Below are 22,392 nucleotides of genomic sequence, written 5' to 3'. Positions count from 1 at the left end.
ACCATTAGGGTTTTGGAGTCAGAGGCATTGAGGATCACAAGCCCACTACACCATGACTGAAAAAGAGATATTAGCAGCATATGAGGGGGTTCGAGCTGCTTCAGAAGTTGTTGGTACAGAAGCATCTCTCCTCTTGGCACCGCAATTGCCCGTGCTACACTGGATGTTCAAAGGAAGCATTCCGTCTACACATCATGTAACCAGCGCTACATGGAGTAAGTGGGTAGCATTGATCACAGAACAATCTCTACTGGGAAAACCCAACCACTCAGAAATCCTGGAAGAGATCATGGACTGGCCAGAAAGCAGAGATTTTGGAGCATTGCCTAAGGAGGTGGCTCATGCCTAAGAGGCATCACCATATAATGAACTATCAGAACATGAAAGGCATTATGCTTTGTTTACTCATGGATTCTGTCATGTTGTAGGAAACCATCAGAAGTGGAAAGCTGCTGTGTGGAGTCCCACATGACAAGTTGTTGAAGCCACTGAAGAAGAAGGTAAGTCAACTTAGTTTGCAGAAGTGAAAGCCCTAGAGACTGCTGAACAAGAAAAGTGGCTAGTACTCTATATCTGTCTTTATACTGACTCTGGGATGGTGGCTAATACCCTATGCGGGTGGCCACAGCAGTGGAAGAAGACCAATTGGCAGCACAGGGGTAAACCCATCTGGGCTGCTGCATTGTGCAGGTTGTCGCTGCCCATGTAGAAAACGTCTCTCTAAAGGTACATCATGTAGATGCTCACATGCCCAAAAGCTGTGCCACCAAAGAACATTGAAAGCATGAACAAGCAGAGAAGGCTGTCAACATTGAAGAAGTTGAGGTGGACCTGGACTGGGAGCATAAGGGTGAGCTATTTGTAGCTCAATGGGCCCACGAAATATCGGGACATCTAGGGAGACGTGCAACATACAGATGGGCTCATGATTGAGGGGTGGACCCGACCATAGAGGCCATCACATAATCACTCATGAATGTGAAACGTGTGCTGCAATCAAGCAAGCCACACGAGTAAACTCTCCCTGGGACAGAGGGCAGTGGATGGGGTTTCAATAGGGACCCCAAAGGCCAGTAGGCTGGGGGTGGGTGAGATCTTGGGAGGGGACACAGCCAGGACAGCTGACCCCAACTGACCAAAGGGAGATTCCATGCCATATGACATCTACTCAGCAATAAAAGCTAAGAGAAGGGGGGAGGGGGGAGGGCATTCATTATGACATTCATCTTCCAGAGCAACCGCTGCACCTACTGAAGCCCTACTTCCAGTGAAGTGGCTGGACATTGCCTGCTGATGGGAAGTAGAGAATACATGTTTTGGTTTTCCTTTGCTTCCACACATGGTCTTTGCTTTTGCTTTATTAAACTGCCCTTATCTTGACCCATGAGTTATTTTCCATCTTATTTTCTTCCCCCTGCCCTGCTGAGAAGTGGAGTGATAGAGCAGCTTGGTGGCCAGCCAAGGTCAACGCACTACAGATGCCAAACAGGTTGTCACCCAGCTCAGTGAGGCAGCCAAGCTGAACAGCTGCTAGGAGCCAAACTTGCCTAGACACATACCTGTTCAGACAGGCAGGTGACTCTCCACCGGCTCCCAGTGCCCATAGCTCAGCCTGGGGGAACATAGGAGCCCCTTGAGCACCAACAGGGTCAGCTGGGGCCACTGGCCCTGTGGTGTCCTTCACTGCACTGGAGGGACATGCTACCCTCCCTAGGCCTAAGGCCTTGGTGTTTCCCAGCCCTGCCCGGGGTGGTCCAGGGCATCCAGGCACAGCACAGTGCAACCGCGGAGCACCATGCCTCTTTTGCTTTAGCAGGATCTTTCTTGATGGCTCTATCTCACTCAGGAGGTGTGTCACCCCTCCTGTCCTCGTATTCTTACAGACTAAATTAGATCTCTAATAAATAAGTAATGACAAATAATGGGATGAAACAGCTGCCAGGCAAAGGGAGCTGGCAGGGAGAGGTGTGCCATGCTCAGAGGCTCGCCCCAGCAGCATGTGACCCTGGCAGGGCTGGCGTGGGAACCCAGACTGGTTCGGAGTGAGCCATTGGTGCAGACTGGGTCTGCCGCCGGTACCAGCAGCACCCTGCGCTTCTGGCCAAATACATGCCTATAGGGCACTCGCATATTGCCTGGCCTCTCCTGGTCTCAGACTGCCAACACCCTGGACCCTCGGGCCCTCACCCTGCTGCCCCCTCCTCACCCCCTGACACTCCTCTTGTTCCCCATCTCCCCCGACAGATCACTGAGGCTGGTATTAGTATAATCCCTGGCTTAATTTAAATCCTCCTCCCATCTCATGTTTTTTCCAGCAGGGAGGAGGGAATTGATGCACTTTTGTTGCACCAGCTTGGCCCTGGAGCTTGTGCCAGGTTCAGATGGGCGAAAAGCCCTGGGTCTCCACACGAGGGGTCCCTGCTCTTGCCCACCTGAGGAAGGTTCCTAGGGCGTCTTGCAGCCCCCAGCGAGAGGTGTCCCCAAGTTTTGAAGCTGTGGGCACCAGGCACCAGGCACTGATGGGAAGACCAACTGACAATGCCTGTGGGGGTGCAGGTGACTCCAGCTTTCCAACCACCCCCTGCAGCCACCCAGGGGTCTGGTCTCCCTCTCTCCTGTCTGCCCAGGCTGGGGTGACCTTGCCACTGTTTTTCCTTTCAACCATCTGGAATGTTTGTATTTGCTGCTCTTCCCCAGAAATCTCCTTCTTTAAGACATTCTCCCTCCTGGTCTCATGAGTGACAGTGAGGGTGGGGGGAGCCACACTCCTTCGGGCAGCTGCCAGCCATTTGCATCCCTCAGTGCTAAATGGGGAATCGGGAACAAGCCATTTAGGGTGAGGGACAGGCCTCTGACCACGCCTGAACAGGCGCAGGGGGATGTGCGGGGCTGGGGACAGCAACAGCTGCCAGCGTCCGGTGACGCTGTGTAGGGGCCTGTGTTCTACAGGTAGGTACGGGGCTTTTTGTGGTGAGGGTGCCGTAGCCTCACCGCTCTGTACTCCTCGGTACTGCTCGCCTGACTCGGGGCGGGAGTCCCACTGCGCCTTCCCTCCCAGCAGCTGGGCGGCAGTGGGGAGATGATGTGGGGACAGCGGGGTGGCAGGATTGGGAACTGAAGTGACAAAAGAACAGGAAGAGACTGTGAGGAGAGTAGTGAGGGGACAGGAGAGGGCAGGGGACTGGAGAGGACGAGCTGGAGTGAGGAGGCTGACAGGAAAGGGCAGTGAAGGGCCAGGCAGGGCCCGGCGGGCTGACAAGCGGGCTGGTGGGGCCAGTGAGAGGACAGCGGTGGCAAAGCCCGACCGTCCCGCAGGAGGGGGGCGGGGCCAGGCCCCACTGCCTCGCGCGGCCGCCGTCAGCAGGGCGCGTGCGCTGCGCAGGCGCGGAGGGAGCTGGCACCTGCGCCTGGCGGGTCAGGTGGGCGGCGGCGCGGAGGGAGGTAAGGGCGGGCGGGGCTGGCGCTGTTTCCCTCGGCCCGTAGACAGCCCTTGGGGCTGGCTGGCCGCCCCTTTCCCCCGGCCCCTTCGGAGGGGCCCCGGCACCCGCTGTGGGGGGGCTCCGCGCCCCCTTCGTGGGGTGTAGCTCCTCGCCGTGTCCCCCCTTCCCTGCGCCTCTCCTCGGCCGCTCCGGCCTGAGGACCTGTGTGTGGGGCGAGGGCTGGGCAGTCAGGCAAGGGTCCCGCAGAGGGTCTCGATTCCTGCCGAGCTGGGAGCCAGGGCTTGGGGAGCGGGGACCAGCGTGCAGCTCCCATGCACACACGCTGCTGTATTTAGCTGCAAACAGGTGCTGGCGTCCTGTGTGAGGGTTTTCCGTCCTGCTGCAAATCGAGGTTAGCCTCCAAAATAGCTTGTAAAGGGCAAATCAGTGAACGCAGGTTGCAAGCAGCGTTGCTAATATCAGTGTCGTGGGTGGCAACATGCCCATCTGTGTCGTGGCTGTGTCATGTCTGTCAGTAGCCTGCTGACCTGCCAGGCTCTGGAGTAGCCTAGCATAACCCATTAGTCATTTCTAAAACATCTGCTAGTCACTTGCTAACAAGCAAAAATGGAAAATGGAAACTCTTGTCAGGGCTGACAGCATGTGTCAGGAAGGGCTTTGGTAACAGGGGGCTGTGACCATCTTATACCTCCCTCAGCAAGGGTTTGGAGAAGGAAGAGCATGGGTTTTGAACAGCTTAAGTGTTCAGGGGAGAGTTTCCCAAAGCCATCAGCCCCAGGGAGCTATCCTGCAATTCCTGTTTGTCTCCTCTGATGTTTGCATTTTGTTCTCTGCTTTAGAACCACTGGGTTGCACAGATGCTTCTCACATGTCCCATGGCCCATCAAATTAGTTCAGCCATGCTTGATCTGGGGTGGTTCTGTGCATGGGAAGTGAAATCGGTGAGTCTCTAGTTAGTTTCTGCACTTTCCACAGAAACTAACTTGAAGCAGAAGTTTCTGATTTTGGCTTTGTGGTAAGCACTGGTTGAAAGAGCTGCAAAAAGAGCAGAAACAAAGTTCAACAGGCCCCCCCTGTGATTAATACAGAAAGTGGGTTTCGGCATGGAGGGAATAGGAGTGCTGATCTGAGCAGTGTTGAATGTTTCTGTTTCGGTTGGTTGGAGGTTGATCTGGTGGTGTCATCCTGTCCACACCCTTCCCAGGAATGTTGGTAGCAGTTGTAAGCAAGCCAGATCCCATCTCTTTTCATACCAGGCTCTTGCCAGCTGGCTCGCTCTTCTGGTTAGCAGATTCAGGTATGTGTTCAATCCTCAGATCGGATTCCAGAGTGTGTGGGTAGGCAGGCCAAGCAAACCAAAGCTATTGACATCCCCTGGATTGAGAGGAGACATGGGTTACACAACCTGTGCCCTCATGCTAGAGCTCCTTTTTTCTTATTTTGGGTTTAGTATCCATAATGTATTGGCTCTGCCCTGGTCAGAAATGGGCTGTGTTCCATTTTACTTAGGGCATGGGAAAGTCTGTCCTCAGCACCTTGTTCTTGCCAATTTTACTCCAGCCATCAGTACTGCACTTTCAGCTTTCTAGAGCTCTGCTGCTGTTCTTCCAGCCTGGGTCAACATTACGAATCGAATGGCAGTGCACTGAGTACAGCTCTGGCAACCTTGTTGACTGATGTTTGTTTTTTAGTGACTGTTATGCTGGAGGAAGGTGTTCCCTGGACAGTCCTGGAGACAGAAGCTCTGTATTTCCAGAGCAGGTACAGTACAGACAGCAGCCATATGAACCTCTTATTCCATGTCAGGCCTTTGCTTTCACTTGCAGAATGTCTCTGAGAAGGAGAGGACTGACTGGCACTTGGGCTTTCTCTTGCAACTGCTGACTAAGGAATTTGTGGTGTCAGGGTTGTTGCAATGTAAACTTGCACCTGTGCCCTAGCAAACTGGCCTGCAAAAAGCATTGCCAGAAAAGAGCAGCAGAGAAGCTGGGTCCCTGTGCCTGGGAAACCCCTTCTGAGCTGTAGAGATCACATGCAGAAAACAAGTGCAGCTCCACCTGTAAGGTGAGTTAGTGTTCTTGGGATGATTAAGAACTGTTTTGCCAGATGACTTCTATTGATATGAGGCCTATGCATCTTTTACATCCTTCCAGCAGAGCAAGTCAGATAGGAGAAATTATTTAGCTAGTGATTGTACAGTGGAAAGGAAGGCCTGGTGGTGGTGATCCCTGATGATTTTGCTGTTTCTGTGATAGCCTGAGGACACAGGCCAGAAGAAATGTTTAACTAGTAATGTTATGTTTGGAATAACTAGACAAGCTTTCAGATACAGAGTTTTCACCAAAAGTGCTATAATTGATACTAAACTCTCAACAGTTGTTCTCATCTTGCACTTACAGTGGTGACCTGCTGCTTCCATTTTGGACCTGATGGACGACTTAGGTGCCTGAAAGCTTGTGCAAATCCCAGCTCTAATCTCTCTAATAAGAGAGATTACCTCCTATGTACAAAGCTTGTTCAGAAATGGGGATGAAAATACCATATTCTGTTCTTCCTTGTGCAACTTTCTGCAGAATCCCAGTCAAATAGCTATTTTGTACTGTTTTTGAACCCTGCAGATTGCCTTGGTACTGCGCCCCTCCGTCCTGCTGCAATGAGTGGGAAGTCCTTGCTCTTGAAGGTCATTCTCCTTGGGGATGGTGGAGTTGGGAAAAGTTCCCTCATGAACCGGTACGTCACCAACAAGTTTGACTCGCAGGCTTTCCACACAATTGGTGTGGAGTTTTTAAACCGGGACCTGGAGGTGGATGGACGTTTTGTGACCCTCCAGATTTGGGACACGGCAGGACAGGAGAGATTCAAGAGCCTGCGAACCCCCTTTTACAGGGGAGCAGACTGCTGCCTGCTGACCTTCAGTGTGGATGACCGGCAGAGCTTTGAGAACCTCAGTAACTGGCAGAAGGAGTTTGTCTATTATGCTGATGTGAAAGACCCTGAACACTTCCCATTTGTAGTCCTGGGCAACAAGATAGACAAACTTGAGAGACAAGTGAGCACAGAGGAGGCCCAGGCCTGGTGCATGGAAAATGGTAACTATCCATACCTGGAGACTAGTGCCAAGGATGACACCAATGTGGCAGTGGCCTTTGAGGAGGCTGTGCGACAGGTACTGGCAGTGGAGGAGCAGCTAGAGCACTGCATGCTGGGCCACACCATTGACCTGCACTCAAGCTCCAAATCAGGGTCTTCCTGTTGTTAAGAGTGGCTGCTGCTTCGGGAACATCACTTGAGCTGGCAGCTGGATCAGAATAACTGCGGGAAGCTCTGGGGCACTCTAAGGACAGCGGCCACAAGGACAATAGGTGGTTTGCTCACTGAGGAGTTGCAGCCTCACCATCTGAATTCTGGCTGGAGGTTTTGGGCACAGAGCATGTATCTGCAGGAGGGACTTGTTAAAAGAGCATGTGAGCACAGTCCTGCTTCCATCTCTGCCTGTTTTAGCAGGTTTAAAGGACTGGGTTAAAGTCCTTTAAATTCACTAAAGATAGTATTGATCTGATCTGTACCAAGAACTGCCTGTGGAACAAAGCTGACAGAGCTCTAGACATTCTTTGAAGTATTTTAATCCTGAACTCAAAAAAATACTAGACCCACTAAACTCATGACCTTACTGCCTAAGGAAAGGCTGCTCAGCATACTGAACAAAACCTGTTGTGGAGACTTTAGCCCATGTGACTGTTAGAATGCCAAATACTAGAGTGGCTGAGATGTGTGTATCTGTTGTTTGGGATAAGCGCATTGTGTCCTAAGACTGAATTGTGCTGAGAATTGTTAGAGCTCTGATCTGAAGCAGCATACAAAGGACAGATGGACCTGTGTTTGAATGTGGCAGCATTGCTTCTTCGTAGCTGCCTATTTCTGGTCTGTTTTTCCTCATGTCTAACTTTGTCTTGTGTGAGTGTTATTTTGTAGAGAGACTGTCTGCTTCTTGTTTAATATATGTTTCCTTGTCTCTTCTGGAGTCTCAACACTGGATCTCGCTTCTCATACCTTGAAGCCCTGGATGAAAAATACCGACGTGGACACTTGCTGGGTCGTGTCAAAGGGTTTAGAGTTACTCAGGAGTTCCGGAGATCTGGAGCATAAAACTTCAGCTGGTTTCTGTCACAAGTAGTTGCTGTGTCCAGATGGTATGCTCTAGCAGACCAGATGGTAGGTGGGTCGGATGTCTCTTAGGTGTGCAGGTGGAGAAGTCATATATGGTCAGCTCTTAAATCTACTCACTTGATGTGCGGGGCCAGTGACCACTGTGCTTCGTTAGCTGTTGGATCAGCATCTTCAGTTTCTTTAGCACAGATGTTCCCATCTGGATGCTGCAACACAGAACCATTAACTTTATTACCTGCTGTGTCAGGTGCAGTGCCACAGAGCATGGTTAACTCATGCTGTTGTCCTGGCCCTTACTCCCTAACGGGGAATCCAGTAAATTTTTGTCTGTAATTCCTATGACAGACTTTAGCGGTAGAGGATGTCCACTCAGATAACTGGCCTTTGTTAATGGCTGCTGTGTTCAGTCCATTGGGGAGAGCTGCACTGGTTCCACCTCTGTTCAAGGTGGCTGAAAAATGGTATGGGAGGGGGCAGAGAACTTTCTAGAAAAGGACGCCAGGCTTTGCTGATCCCAGCTCCTGTCCCCTGCTAGGTGTAAGTCCCAAGCTATCTGTGTAGCAGAGATGAGTGCTTGCTGAGTGCTGTCTTTACCATTATAACCTCATGTCCTGCAACTTCCCATGCAAGTGTTTGCCCAAAACTGACTTTGCCCATAAGCACACAGGAGCCTGCCACGAGAAGAGCTTCCCTCAGTACATATCTGCTAGCTGCTGAATGCGATTCCCACTGTGATGAGCTACTAGATGGTAAATTTTGTAGTTCAAATCAAGCAGCCTCACTTGTGCTTTTGAGCAGGGCAATCTCTGCTGTCATGCTGGCTGTTGGCAGCTAATCCCCATTGCCAAGCAGTCTCTGAGCATGCAGGGAGTCTCCTCTCGCTCAGGGTGATCCTGCCCTTCTCTGTAGGGCAGCCATGTGTGGAAGGGACTGAAGCTTTAATGCAAAGTGCTTTAGAGGGATCTGATTTCTAAACAGGGCTTGAACGTTCATATTCATGGGGATAGATAGGGAGTGCTTGCAGTCTCTGGAAAGTCAGATCCATTGAGGTATAAGAGAAGGCTCTGCCTCCATAGGTGCAACAGATTTTTACAGGATATTAAAGTTATTGTTACTGTTTATTTACCAATGTTGGACCTCCCCAGGCCTCTAGATTTTTCTTCAGTTTAACACTGCTTGATATTTCCTTTGAGATCCCAGACTCTGTGACCTATGGTTCTGATTCACATCTCTGAGCAGACACTTTCCCCTGGAGTTGGTTTGCACAGAGGCTCAGGCCCTTGTTGCGCTGCCCAGGTCTGCAGAGGGAGCTCCCTGCCGATGAAACTGCCGCTTCTCCAGCACGGATCCCGTGTGATCTGTGTGAGGACTGGCATCTCCTGCAGAAGAGGGCAGAGACTGAACAATCCACGGTGTAGGAGGTACAAGTGCAGCATGCTGTTTGCAGTACCCTGGGTGTGTGTTGATGATGATAGCTGAACCTCAAGAGCCTCATTGTGCACCAGCTGTGCAGATGGTGTGTATTGCCAGAGGGTGTCACACAGCATCTTTTATTCCTTACAGACATTGGATCATTGACTTTATAACAAACCCAACACAACTATTTTATTAGGCTTATGTGTTTTAAAAATCCATTTTTAGAAATAAGTATGCTATAATATATTTGTTTAATTTATTTTAAATGATATGCACAATTTCCAAAGGAGCCAGGATTTTGAACTATTCGTTGCAAAGTTCAGTGCCAACAGCCATCACCTCCCTATGTCCACTCATGCTGCTGCGGTTGTTGCTGTGGCTGCAGAACTGGAATTTTAAAACTGAGATTCTACCTTTATTCAAGCAAATAAAACATGGATGTATTCAAGTGAATTCAGGAAGTGGCTGCCTTCTTGGTTTATCAAAGTTCAAGCTGGCTTCTGTTCTCCTGAGGGATGTGGAGCTGGGTTGGTTATAGCATCTGGTAGAGAGGAGTCAGTAAGGGATCAAAAGAATTGGTTATTCCTGAATGTGCCAGCTAGGCCAGTGGTTGAAGGAATATAACTTATTTACCAGCTGAATCAGGTGACCAGTTTTGTCTTTTGAAGACTGTATCAAAAAACGCTTTCAAAACAGAAATATTGCTTCCCTCTGTCACTATATTTTAATTTTCAGCCTGGGCTCTCAGCAGCAAGCCAAGTACTTTCCTTTGATTTCTTCCTGCAATCTTGGAACCAGTCCCTTGGGCACCAGGGGGTTGTAACCAGGCATGATTTCAATAGGATGTTAAGACAGAAATCAGCATATGGAGACTGTTCTCTTCCACTGTCCTGCCAGGATAGTCACATTTTCTGTGTTTGAAGAGTCTGTGCCTGCTGTTTCTGTTGGCAGAACCTTTTAGTTTATTTTTTTCCTATGTCTGCTTGCCTATCCATGCTTCCAGGGGCAGGATAGGGTTTCAAGTCCTTGGAAATCCTGCTTTTTGAATGTGGGCTGGAGTATCTGGAGGCCTCCAGCATCTTCAGCTGTTTCAAAACACAGCTGAAAACAAGACAATCAATGTGACCTGGTAGGAAATGGTCCCAGCCTTGGAGGAGTCATGAGGGTTGGATGAGGCTGTCATGTCAGCGAGGGTCTGTCTAAACCCATCAGAACCACTGACTCCCCTGATGTGAGATGTTTGTAAGAAAATGTGGGACAGAGGCAGGAGTGATAGTGAGGCTGTTCCCTCATTTCCTCCTTTGCCACTGCAAGCAATAGCAGAGGGCTCAGTGGGTTTTGTCATGGACTGGGGAGAGGATGGATCTCTGGAAGGCAAAGGAGCGTCTCTAAAGGAAAGCCATGAGCTGCTGCTGCGTGGAACAGATGCTGTAAGCGGATCCCTGTGTGCTTGCCAAGGAGGAGTGGTGGAGAGTCTCCTGGTCCCATCCATCCATCTCTCCCACAGCCCTCTTGAGGATTTTGCTGCTTTGGGCCAGGTAGTACAGCTGTAAGGCTGTGCAGCTGCTTGGTGGGCTGAGGAAACTGAAATCTCTAGAACTGCTAGCTGAGGAGCCCCAAATGGCTGCAGGTGCCCTGGGGTTGCTCTCTGCATGACTGAGGCTGCTTACACACCGTGTGTTTCCCAAGTGCATCTCCTCCCTAGCTGGAGGCTGACTCCTCACAGCAGCACAGCTGTAAGGAGGTTTATGGGAACACAGTCTCTGGAGACTGCATGTTCTTGCATGTGTTTGAGGATGAGCAAGAAGATATAAAGAGTCTAAAAATGCCCTTTCAGGAGCCTCTGAACCTCACTTCAGGCTCCAGTTCTTAACAGGGAGTTTGTTGCAGCTCTGGCACCAGAAGCACTGGCATGCTCTGCTCTGGAGTAAGGAGCACTCCCCACTCTGCTGAGGTGGGAGGCAATGGCAGCTCAGACGGTGGTTGCCCGAAGGTGAGTCAGAGTCCCTTGACTCTGGGAGACTGGGGTCTGGGACAATCTGTGAAGTCAGTGAAATGGTGGGTTACCTTCTGAGGCGATTGCTCAGGCAAAAGGAGTTGGGCCACATGCAGATGCAGGACTCCTTGCTTCATGACCAGCCAAGTACAGCATCTGCCTGTGCTATGGTGAGTCTTAGTCCTTTCCATGAGGACTTCCCACTTGCTATTCACTCCTCATCCTCGGGCATCTCCTTAGCAGAGCCAAACTGTGCACAGAAAGGGAGTGAAACCAGCTGGGTGCCCAAGAGGTGGCAGATGAGACCTTCCTTTAGGGCAGATGGGCGGCAGTACCATACTGTGGCCCCAGCACGCAGGGGCACTGCTCACCAGCTACTGCCCCTGCCAGGACATTGCTTGCCACTGGCAGCCCCTTCCCTACCCTGACTTAAGCCAGGACAGGGCTGGGGGAGCTGCTGGTGAGGAGCAGCATGGGTGTGCCCTGCCACAGCTGGTGTGCCCACTGTCCTCTCTGCTGAGTGTTAGTGCAGTCGGAGGGATGGAGGGCTGAGCCAGGGCAGTGGACAGCCATTGGGTTTGCCTCTTTTCCCGGAGCCTTCCTGCTCATCCTACACAGTCTTCCCCAGGGCTGAGCCCGAGCCCTGACTAAGAGAGCAAGGCACAGGACTGTGCCTGCCTGTGTGGCTTCAGAAGAATTTGCTATGTAGTTAGGGGCTTGCACACGGGCTTTGAATGGCAGCATCTGGATGTTTTGTGTAGCTTTTATTTGCTATTCCCTTGTTGGACTGTGCAGGACAGAGCCTGATGTAAATAAGGTACTAGAGGGAGATGGTAGTTATTTTTTCTGATGTGTGGCCTGTGGGCTGGCTTTGTTTTGGAGGTTCCCAGGGCACCCTTAGCAGGAGGCTGCCTTTACAAGGAGGGAGGGCTTCCCCGGGGAAGCACGGGCAGCACACCGGCAGCCATCGCGGGGGCCGGGCAGCGCACGAGAGGCAGGGTCGGGGGGGGGGGGGTTAAGCTGGGGCACGACGCCCACCTTGCCCCGGCAGCGCCAGCCTGGGCAGCTGCCGCTGCAGCCGGCGGCCGTGGGGAGGAGACGGAGGATCGGGGATGCGGGAGCCGGTCCCGCCCCGGCAGAGGGAGTGGCCGGGAGGAGCATCAGCTCCTTAGAGAACCTGCCTTGGAGGCCGCCTGAGCGGAGGGCTGAGGACCCGTGACCGTCCCTACACGAGCACCCTTGCGTGCCGCCATCCCCTTCCCTCTCCTTTCCCTGCGCGGGGGAGGTTTCTGGCTTCACTGTCCCAAGGGCTTGCTTGCCCAGTGATTCCCTGCTAGCAGCGGCACATGGCCGTTTCCCGGAGTGGCAGGACGTGGGATGAAGGGGTGGGAGTTGCCTTGCCTGTTCGCCAGCGAGGCAGCTCATGGGACCTGCTCCAGGGTCCCTTTCTCTGATCCAGCCTTTGTGGGAGCAAACTGCAGCCACATTTCATCCACTAGATGGGGAAAGTGATTGCGCTGGCTCGGCTCCTTGGAGCTCATGATGGACCAGTTTAGAGAGATGTGGTTTGGTACGAGGCAGGGTTGCCCTCTCTCAGCCAGTTCCTGGAGGGCACTGGGTGCCCGGGGAAGGAGCTGTGAGGTCAGGACCCGTGTCTCCAGGTGGGGTGGCACAGCCAAGGGCACACCCAACAAAAGACTACGTGTGTCCTTTGGCCCTCAGACTTGCCCAGCATTCTGGCCACTTTCACGTGTTACCTTGCGCTGCTGTCCCCAACCCTCACCCTGGCTGGGGGGCACCAGGCTCTGCCAGGGGAAAGAGATGGCATTTTGTTCCCTGGCTTGCTCCTGCCCAGCAGCTGATTGCACACACACACAGGGCCCTTTCAGCATTGGGAGAGGAGGGTGATGGCATCTGGGAATGCAGGGAACAAAGGGCCCCATTGATGCGGGCTGCGGCCCCACGGGTTTCTGTGAGCCGGGTCAAGGCAAGGGTACAGGCACTGCTGTGCACTGACCTGGGGCAGCAGCAATGCATGAGCTAAACCTCCCCCAGTTGGGCTGCAGGGGAAGCCTTGCTGCCTGCCTGGAGGGGGCTGAGGCCACGGGAGAGTGGGATTTGAGCTAGAGTCCCATTTAGGAAGAGCAGCAAGGGTCTTGGCTGTGGGTAGGTAACAGCCTTCTGGCTCTCAGCCCACCCTGCTGCTCATGGGCACCTAGCCTCTCGGGCAGATCTGCTACAAATGGGATGGTGCCAGGGTTTGAGCATGGGGCTGGAAGCATCCCTCCATGGCCTCACTCCCTGGAGGCTCCTGAGTGCAGCTCCTGAGGAGAATTTCCCAGAGAAGCAACATTTGAATAGCTGCTGTGGAAATGTGCATGCAAGGGCAGCATTTGTCTGATCAGGGGCAGAAAAACACCAGACGATCAATTCCATACATGCCAGCACTGTGCAAACTGTTAATGACCCTGTGGCAAATGGCATGCAGCCACCCACAGAGCATGCAGACAGGACTTGTAGGGTCCTGTGATAGTTGAGTCCATCCTCATGCCTAAACAAGACAGGGGTGTGTGCAAATGAGAGAATCACACACCCTGCATGGCTCTGGACATGCTTCTACCATGTGCATTGCCTGATGTGAGCTGGCGAGCTATTCTCGAGCCTTGCTGATTAATTTTGCTGTAGTCATGCTACATTAGGAGATGTAGCAGAGGCTGTCGCTGCATAGGCTGAGTATTAAAGGGCAGCACATCACCAAATATGAGCAAGCAGCTCCTACAAGACCCCAGCTTTCCTCTGGGTGGCTGGAGGAAAAATAGAGGTTTTTAAGGGCTCCCCAGCTGGGAACAAAGATTTTTGAAGTCAGGGTTGTGAACCTCATGGCTGGGGTGGGAAGGGGGGTGGGCAGCATCCTGTGGGGGCTGCTGGCCCACATGTGGGGCTGGCAAATGCTGCTTCTCTGGGACCTTCTACTCTGCAGCCTCCCCTTCCCTGCTTTTTTTTTGGCCACAGCGTGGGGGGGGGGGGGCAGGAAGCCAGCACAACAAATGGACAGACATACATCTTGTTCAGAATGTTCTTAATTTTGTTTTCTTTAATTTTTATAAAATACATCTTGTAAGATAAGTCTCTAAAAACTTGCTCCTTTTTATTGCTTGTTAACAAGTTGAAATTCTAGATCGGAAATGAAGGAAACACTTTCAGTTGATTAACTCTCTTTTTGCGTGCGTGTGTACACGTGTGCATGCATGTGTGTTTGGGGTGTGGTGACAAGGGTGGGAAGGAGGATCTGGTTATTTTTTGTTAAATGGATACAAAAAAAACCCCAGCAAATCCCCAAGAGAGATAGCATTGATGTGAATTTCCAGATCTTGACTGGTTTTTCCCCACCCTGCCATCCCTTCTGACATCTCCCCCCTCCCCACCCCATGTGCGTTGGTAGCCTGGCCAACCTATTTCAGCATTCCCGGCAGCAAGGATCCTTCGAACATTCTGCTCAGCAGATCTGCTCCTTTATCCTTGCCCCTGCTGAAACCAGCACTTAAAAATATAATAATAATACAGACAAAAAAATCCATGCAGGATGGAGCTACAGTCTGCCACTGAAAGTAGTCTCTCCAATAAATAAACACTAAGATTAGCATTAAGGAGAGGCAGGGAAGAGCAAAACAAAGTACCAGTTGGTGGGGAGGACTGGAAAGAGCATTTTGGCAGGTCTGGCTGGACCATTGCTACCCAGCCAGAGGGCTTTCCTCCAGCTGCTGTAGAGAGCAATGATAGGGGGAGGCCATCTCCACCAGACCCCTTGCCCCGCTGCCTCCCTCCATGGGAAAAGACTGAACTGACATCAGAAAGGATCTGGTTTGCAGAGACGGGCTGTGTTTCTGCCCCATGATGCCCAAACGACCGTCTTTCCTTCCCTCCTCAATTCCTTCATGGGTTTTGGCTGGAAGCAAGATGCTGCCAGTCCCTCCCGCCCTGGCAGACACAAGACAGTTGTCCTGACTTGCAGGAAACATGGAGAAAAAAGTGAGGAGAAGAAGGGGACAGAACAAGGGAAAGTTACACTTGATATGGGTGAGAAACAAATCAAGCTCTCTGATGCAGCGGAGGTTAGAGAAGCAGACGTCACCCCAGAGAAGAGCACCATTGTGAAGGGACATGAGCATGCGGTGAGTGTGGCACTTGCAGAGCAGGGCAGGCAAAGGCGTGCAGTCCAGAGGGTCATCCCCTGCCTGCGGAGGGATGGTTCTAGCTTTACACTCCCAGGGCACAGCACAGAGATGTCCCCTCTTGGTCAAACCTATCTGCCGCCTCTCTGCTGCCTGGAGGGTAAAGCCAAGAGTCCTCCTTGTCTACAGAGACACCAAACTCCTTTAGGCTTTAATAGGGGCAGCTGGGTTAGGGCTTTGTCAGCATTGGGGTCAGCACTCTCTTCTCCGCAATGGGAAGATCCTTGCCCTGAACTCCCTTTGCCTTGGCTGCAGCAGGCAATTTGGGATAAATTCATCTTTCTTTGCTAAGGGGGGAAAAAAAAAAAAATCCTTCTCTTACTCTCCATCCATGGGTGGTGACAGCAGACAGTTCCAGGAGAGTCTCTAGCAATAGTACCAGGACTGGACCAACTTCCTTTTCTCTCTAGGTAGCCTCTTGCTACTCATGGAGCAACCTACATGGATTTCCTCATCCCAGGAGCATGAAGGCCTTTGCTCATCCCTAGGCAACATCGGGACACTGGAGTAAGTCCCTCCTCTTCTCTGGCTGGTTTTGATGGGCTTGGCCCTAGAGCGAACCAGTTACGGATGAGCAGAGAGAGAAAAGTGCATGAAGAGCTGTCCATTGGTGGGAAGCTCTCCTTCCTGGTCACGCTCAGCATGATGGATGCAAGGAAGAGGAGGGGAGTCAGCAGCTAAGGCAGAGTTAACGCAGGAGACCTGGTGTTGGGTGGCTGCAGTGTTAAAGCCTCGGGGTTAGAGAAAAGAAGGTGTTTGGTCTGGCTGGGCTCCACTGCGTGAGCTAGAACTTGGTGCCTCGGCCCATCAGCTTGAGGACAGCAAAGTTGTAGGTGGCGGCGATCATGAAGGTGAGCTGTGGGTGGGAAGAGAGTGAGCGATGGGGGAGGAGGAGAAATGAAGCTCCTGTGGGCGTGGAGGGCAAGCCGGGTGAGACTTCTCACTTGGGTATGCCCGAGGTGGCATCCCCCAGCCCACCACCCCAACAGGGCAGTTTCCCCATGGAACCTCATGGCCCCACTGCACCATCAGGACACCACAGTGTCTCATCACTGGTGTAAAGCAAGAGGAGAGCTGGGAAAAGCAGGGGACTCAGTGCACAGGCAGCAGCACCTCTCTCCAGTGGTGTCCTAAAGCCTCTCCAGATCCCCTCCAGCAGCCACCTCTATCTTCTTATGGCCTGAATTTGCCATCTGCCCTTATGTGCCAGAAAATGACATGAGCTTCGGCTCTGTCATGTCCATGCCCACCACCTCCATTTTCCTCTGTCCCCACATCCTTGCTGGGTGGAGGAGAATGGCTGGACAGGGGGAGCACCGACTCACCAGTGAGACCAGCGTGGCAGCCGCCCCCACAAAGGCTGCGATGAAGAGGTGGAAAGTCATCTGGAACTGCAAGAGAAGAGGGGCATGAGGTCCTAGGGTCCTGCCTGCCAGCTGGGGAAGTCAGTGCTGAGGCCACCCACTGAGGGGAGCACACACAGGGTGATGGGAGTTGCTCACCTCGCTGGTTTTGCAGATGGAGAGCAGGTTGGAGCCACACACCTTGCCAGGGAAAGCGTTCCAGGGCAGGACGCCTAGTGAGATGCAGGAAGCTGGGTGAGCCAGGCATGGCAGCCAGCCTCCTACAGCCACGTGTGTCACACACACCCTGGTGTTTTGGGGCTCTTCAGCACTTGCCCCTGCTTTATCCCAGCCTTATCCCTCTGGGCCTTCTCCATCCCCTCTCCCCCACCCTGAGCCTTGTCTCCTGGGCGGTGAATCCAGCACTCACCGTACATCCTGGCATCCGCACACAGGGTGCCAATGCTGGCTGAGGTCTTGCTGGGGTTGGCAATGGACTGGCAGGTGGTCCAAGTGTTAAAGTAGATGTAGACGGGCACCACAGAGCAGGCAAAGACCAGGAGCCAGATGATGGTCAGGACATAGGTAATGCCCACAAACTGCAAGGGGCAGGACAAGCCAGGGCAGAGCCATGGTTACCGAGCGGACAGGGACATGGACAGGAAGGGTGTAGGGCAGGCAGGGTACTGAGATGTTGCCTGCATCTGCCTCTGCACCGCCCACCGAACCCAGTGTATCCCCAAGCAGCCAGTGCGGAGCAGCAGCCTGAGCCAGCTGCCCCTGCAGCTCACAGGGCCAGGGCCAGCACCAGGTTTGTGGCCAGCTATGCATGTGTGCGGGTGATCAGTGGCAACAGCAGGATGTCTGCCACCTCCTGGGGAGGGGGGGAACCATGGCCACAGCCAAGCAGGGTTTGGCCTCTGCGGGAGGGCAGCTGCAAAACCTGCCTTGGTGTGCAAATGTGGCTCTCCTGCCCTCCCTCCGTGGTGCCACCCCGACTGGCCCCTGAGGGAAGCGCAGCCATCCCCCTCCACACCCCCAGGCCATGGGCTCCCCCTGCCAGCACTTTGTCATGGTCCTCAAGCACAGCAGAGAGGACAACCCCAGGGCCACTAGGTGCTGGAGAGCCTTGGGCTGCCGGCACTGTGGGGATGGTCGTGGCTCTCCCCACTGATGATTAAACATGAAGTGGTTTTGTTAAATGTGGCCATTTGGGCTGCTTTGGTCCCCAGGGGCCACGACAGGCCTGGGGGAGGGTGGCTGAGCTACGCTTCCCTTTGGGATACCCCAAAACCCGGACGGCCACAGTCTCCTGCCCTTCAGCCACGCCAAGCGTGGCGAACCCGCTGCGGGCGCGCGAAGGGGTGCCAAACCCCAGTTAAGATCACCTTGTCAGGATGTCCTAGCCACTTTCCCAAACACTGACACACCCGCTGCAATGAGTGAGCTCGCTGGGGGCCTCGCGCTCCCCTCCCTTTCGGGCCCCCAGTTACCGTTGCGCTGAGGCCCTTGCCGCAGATGGTGGTCTTGTAGTCCCCAAAGATTTGCCGGACAGCACCAGTGGTGTAGAAGCCTTCGGCCAGCAGCAGGGCTCCATAGAGGAAAAAGAAGGAGGCTGTGCCATAGATGACGTACTGAAAAGCGTGGATGCTGTGGGGGAGAGGAGCAGGCAGGGATGCTCAGGCACCGGGGTGGTGCTTGGGGCCTCAGCCCTGCATGCAGCACAGCCAGGGCAGCCTGGCTGCCATGACTTACCCTCCCCACACCACCCCAGAGGGACCAAAACAAGGGATTGAGCCACAAGAGGAGTGAACCAGGCAAAGCCGTGGCAAGCAAGGCTGTAGCCCACTGCTACTCCCCCCATGCCCTCCATACCTACCCGGTGCAGAGGTCCAGCACTAGCCAAGGCACCTAGCGAGGGTCAGATAAAAACAGGCATGAAACGGAAACAAGTGGCCACTGGAGTCTGCCATGCAGCCATGGCACCGGCACACAGCAAACACAGCCTGGCATCTCCATGGTGCCTAGGTAACAGCATCACCCCAGCCAGCCCAGACAGACACCTCCTTCTTGCACAGAGCAAGCCTGAGACACAAGGGGTCCTGGCAGAAGGGCGATGCACTGCAGCAGGGTACTTACACGTCAATGAGATACTCATAGTCCTGGTAGTTTTTGGAGAAGTAGGTCTCAATGAGCTGCTCAGTGCCTGTGAGGGCTTCATGCCCACAGCCACAAAACAGTGCTACCCCAAAGAAGCACAAGCCAGTGGCAACCAGCGAAGCAAAGGGTGCCCCGATGAGACATCTGGCACAGCACTCAAGCAGACCTAGGGAGAAGAGAGGTGAGGTGGGACAAGACTGCCTGGAGCACATGGAGCCTGCAGCAGGCAAGCGTGGGGAGAGAAAGGTGCCTAGTGGGAGAAGGGAAACAGGTTGAAGTAAAAACTCAGAAATGATTCATTGTGGTGCTGGAGAGCCAAATGCAGCAGCTTCCCCAAGAGCTCTTTAAGCAGCTGGGCAGGATTGCACCAAAGCATGCCCAGGGATAGGGGTTAAGAGCAGTGTGGGGCACCAGGGCTGCAAGACAGCCCCTGGGAGTGAGGCAGACGGGGAGCTGAGGCAAGCCAGCCGTGCCAACCCGTGCGAAACAAGATGAAAATACAAGGCAATGTAGCGTCATGACAGCGGGACCCAGCAAACAAGCTGCTAATGGCTCCCTGCTGCCAGCACAGCCCAGCTGTGGGCAATGGTGAAGCCAGCTGCCTGCATTTTTCTTCTGTCATCAAAGATGGAGGGGAACCCAGCACCTCCACAGAGACAAACCCCAGTGGAGATCCAGCAATGTGGCCTGGCCTTGGGGCAGTGTGGGAGGAGCCGGCATGCACCTCGAGCACCCCAGGCTTCTGGGTGGCACGCTGGGGTGCGCTTGTCCCCTCTTCTGGCACCCTGTGGGCAGCTTGGGCTGCAGCAGCCATGTTACACAGGCAGATGTGCTTATGGAGAGGAGCCATGTTAGTTTGCCGAACATCAGCTCTTGTACAATAGATTTAGTCCTCCAGGACAGATGTTTGGCAAGAGGGCACGTGTAGCTGTGTGCAGGTCAGGAAGGTGAGGGCACTTGCCAGCATGCTGCTTGGATTGCCCAAATGCCACATTTTCTTTCAGCATAGGGGCCATGGGCACCTGCTCCTTCTGCACGTTGGGGCTCTAACATGCAGGATCGTTAGCTGAGGTTCCCAATGGGCTCGGTTTGGAGGTGCTCAGCCAGCCGCTCTCCTGCCCAGTTTGGAGGCAGGCAGCCAGCTGGGTTTGCACCCACTGGCATCCGGCTTCAGAGCATCAGTTTGGCTTCAGCTAAGCTGCAATAACCTGCTGCCCTGATTGTGCAACACCTCTGCGCAGGAAGCTGCTCCCCTTCCCCAAGATGTGGGCTTCTTCACCCCACTGTCCCAGGCATGGCAGCAGCCTTGGCACATCCCATCTAGTCATAGCATTTGTGCCTGGAATGCCAAAAAGGCACCCTTGGGAAGTGTTCCCAAACCCACGCTCCCTCCACAGATCCCACAGTGCTTATCTCCTCCCTCAAGGGACAAGAAAGCTGTGGGGTCCTGGCCAGCAGTGCCCTCCCCTCCTCACTGCGAGCAAGGTCGCGCAGTGGCACCAAGGACAATGGGGGATTGTACAGGCACTGCCACCCTGGTGGCAGCTGCCCCGTGCTGAGAGCAAACAGAGAACAAAGGCAGCGCTATGGGGGAGCACTGGGACCCCTCCTGCTTGTTTACCTTGGATGCTGCAGGTCCAGAGGGAGTCCCACTCCTCCTGGACGACGCTGCTCCCTGAACCTCGCTAGGACCCATGGGGATGGCCCTGCACACCCAGCAGGGTGCTGGGCCAAACATGTCTTTTTTTTTTTTTTTTTTGGCCACCTGGGAAGTGGCATGGCAGGTGCCTGAGGTTGGGGCACAGTGAATGGCCCCATTCCTGGGGGGCTGCAGGTCCCGGGATGCAGCAGGGCATGGCAGGCTCCCTGCCACAGCTCCGGTCCCTCAGGCTTTGGGAAGCTGTGCTGGGGAAGCCTGGGGAGGGGAAGGGAGGAGAGAAAGAGCCCTTGTGCTGCACAATCCTGGGCCTTGTACCCGGACTCAGCTGCTGTCAGAGCCAGCATATTGTGTATATTGTTTATACACTGCAGACAGGAGGAGGAGGAGGAGAAAGCAGGGTGCCGGCAGCCCATGGCACCCCTGGGAACAGAGCACCCCTGATGCCCTGAGGGGTTTGCCAGTAGGTATTAGCTCTGGTGTATCAATAGGGAAACTGAGGCATGAGGAGTGCCTCTGTTTTCCCAAGGCTGCTGGCATACAAATGGCACAAGCTATGGACAGGTCTCAGTGCCCTGCCTGGACCTCTCAGCTCCTGCCAGCCCCAGACAGGACATCTCATCTCCCCAGCCCATGTGGTGAGGGCTTGGGTGGGACCAGCTGTGAGGACGGCATCTGTCCCCACAGGCAGTGCATGAGCACACAAGGACAGAAAACCGCTTTGGGAAAGAAAACACAGTCCCCGCTGTGCCAAGGCATCCTCCCCCAGCAGCTCCTATGGCTGGCATGGCCACACCAGGGTCACTGGGACCTGTCTGGTGTCAGAGGAAAGTTTCAGGGGGACAGGGTCGCCCTGCTGTGGGACGGGGTCCCCAAAGCCACCAGTGACAGCTCTCCAGGTGTCCACCACCCTCACCCCATACTCACCCATGGTGCTGGACTTGGTCGACTCCCCCAACCGCCTGCTCAGCTGCTTTCGTGCTGTCTGCAGGAGCCCTTGCCTGCCTGTCGGTCTGTCACCCTGTATTTCCCCCTCTGGGTGCCTGTCCAGCTCTCCAGCAAAGAAAAGGGCTCTCTGAGTGACAGCCACCTCCCTTAAAGGGACAGGACCCCGCCCCTCCTCTCCAGCCCCCCCAGCACCCCTTGGCTGCCAGCTCCTGGGTGCTCTGCAGCTGAGTGGGCAGAGCCGCCCCACGGCCCCACTCAGGGCTCCTGGGGGAAAGGGCCTTTGCAAAAGAAAGAGAGCAGCTTGGGGTAGGGGGGGGAGGCTGTTCATGGGGTGTGTCCCCCCCAGGCCCGGCTGGGCTGTGTTTGCCCTGGGCTTCCCACTGTGGCAGTGTGAGACACCAGCCCCATGGGACAGCATTGATGCCCCTCTGTCACCTCCCCAACCCTAAAGTACCCACCAGGAAAGAATGGGGTCCCCAGTCCCAGGGACCTGCTTTCAGCCTTGGGATCTCCAAACTGGGAGTTTTCCCCCTATTGATCCAAATCCTGTGGCCATGTTCCACAGCCCCGTGACCCCATGGGGGAACAGTGCACCGGTGGGCACAGCCATGGGGTCCCCAAGTGATGGGTGTGGCTCCAGGGCTGCAGCAGATGGAGCCAGCTCCCTTAGGTGCTCCCGCTCCCATGAGTACCCCCACTCCCTTGGGTGTCCCATGTCCCATTGGGTGCCCCCAGCTCCCCTGGGTGCTGCAGCTGCACAGCCAGCACAGGGCCAGGGAAGCCTGCAGAGGGCAACCAGTCTCTTCCTGGCAGGCACTGGGTGGACAAAGCCCTGCTGTGTCTCTCAATACCCCACTTTGTGCCAGGCAGCGAGGTGGCAGGGCCTGGCTGTCCCTGGGGCTGAGGATGCTGGCGGGCTGGGGGGGTCCCTGGGCTGTGGCAGGCCAGAAGCAGGGTGGGCCACCTTGTGGCCCTTTCCTCACCCACCCAAACAGCCACCCCTTGGCTTGCCCACACATGGGTTGGAGGGAAA

The 22,392-nt window shown here is 54.2% G+C and overlaps 2 protein-coding genes across 10 annotated transcripts; one reads left to right on the top strand and one right to left on the bottom strand.

Annotated features, from left to right (window-relative positions):
• The first annotated feature begins 3,349 nt into the window (after positions 1-3,349).
• On the top strand, positions 3,350-7,527 carry RAB9B (RAB9B, member RAS oncogene family). Of its 8 annotated transcripts, XM_075763384.1 has the most exons (4): positions 3,362-3,441; positions 5,132-5,201; positions 5,381-5,504; positions 6,059-7,527. In XM_075763384.1, the coding sequence occupies exon 4, from the start codon at positions 6,094-6,096 to the stop codon at positions 6,697-6,699; it is 606 nt and encodes a 201-aa protein (XP_075619499.1). In that variant the 5' UTR covers positions 3,362-3,441; positions 5,132-5,201; positions 5,381-5,504; positions 6,059-6,093; the 3' UTR covers positions 6,700-7,527. The 8 variants fall into 8 exon arrangements, 7 of the variants coding, with proteins under 7 accessions (XP_075619498.1, XP_075619499.1, XP_075619494.1 ...); XM_075763383.1 differs by lacking the exon at positions 5,381-5,504 and having other exon boundaries at positions 3,350-3,441; positions 5,840-7,527; XM_075763379.1 differs by lacking the exon at positions 5,381-5,504.
• Positions 7,528-14,083: 6,556 nt separating this feature from the next.
• PLP1 (proteolipid protein 1) lies at positions 14,084-21,583 on the bottom strand. 2 transcript variants are annotated; one of them, XM_010298027.2, is made up of 7 exons: positions 21,339-21,583; positions 18,734-18,920; positions 18,088-18,244; positions 17,025-17,193; positions 16,754-16,827; positions 16,577-16,642; positions 14,084-16,107 (listed from the first exon to the last, which is right to left on the bottom strand). In XM_010298027.2, exons 1-7 carry the CDS (start codon positions 21,340-21,342, stop codon positions 16,036-16,038), a joined length of 729 nt encoding a protein of 242 aa, XP_010296329.1. In that variant the 5' UTR covers positions 21,343-21,583; the 3' UTR covers positions 14,084-16,035. The 2 variants fall into 2 exon arrangements, with proteins under 2 accessions (XP_010296329.1, XP_010296328.1); XM_010298026.2 differs by having other exon boundaries at positions 17,983-18,244; positions 21,339-21,482.
• Positions 21,584-22,392: the final 809 nt, after the last annotated feature.

Source organism: Balearica regulorum, chromosome 11, assembly GCF_011004875.1.
Source record: "Balearica regulorum gibbericeps isolate bBalReg1 chromosome 11, bBalReg1.pri, whole genome shotgun sequence".
Lineage (NCBI taxonomy): Eukaryota > Metazoa > Chordata > Aves > Gruiformes > Gruidae > Balearica > Balearica regulorum.
Note: the sequence above shows the minus strand (reverse complement) of the source record. Positions and strands in the feature narration are given on the sequence as shown.

Excerpts from the sequence above, each read along its gene's own strand:
- RAB9B (XM_075763383.1), top strand. The coding sequence starts at position 6,094 with ATGAGTGGGAAGTCCTTGCTCTTGAAGGTCATTCTCCTTGGGGATGGT.
- PLP1 (XM_010298026.2), bottom strand. Across the intron at positions 16,828-17,024 it reads TGCGGATGCCAGGATGTACG|GCGTCCTGCCCTGGAACGCT; the intron begins GTGAGTGCTGGA and ends GCATCTCACTAG. Across the intron at positions 16,643-16,753 it reads CCATCTGCAAAACCAGCGAG|TTCCAGATGACTTTCCACCT; the intron begins GTGAGCAACTCC and ends CTTCTCTTGCAG.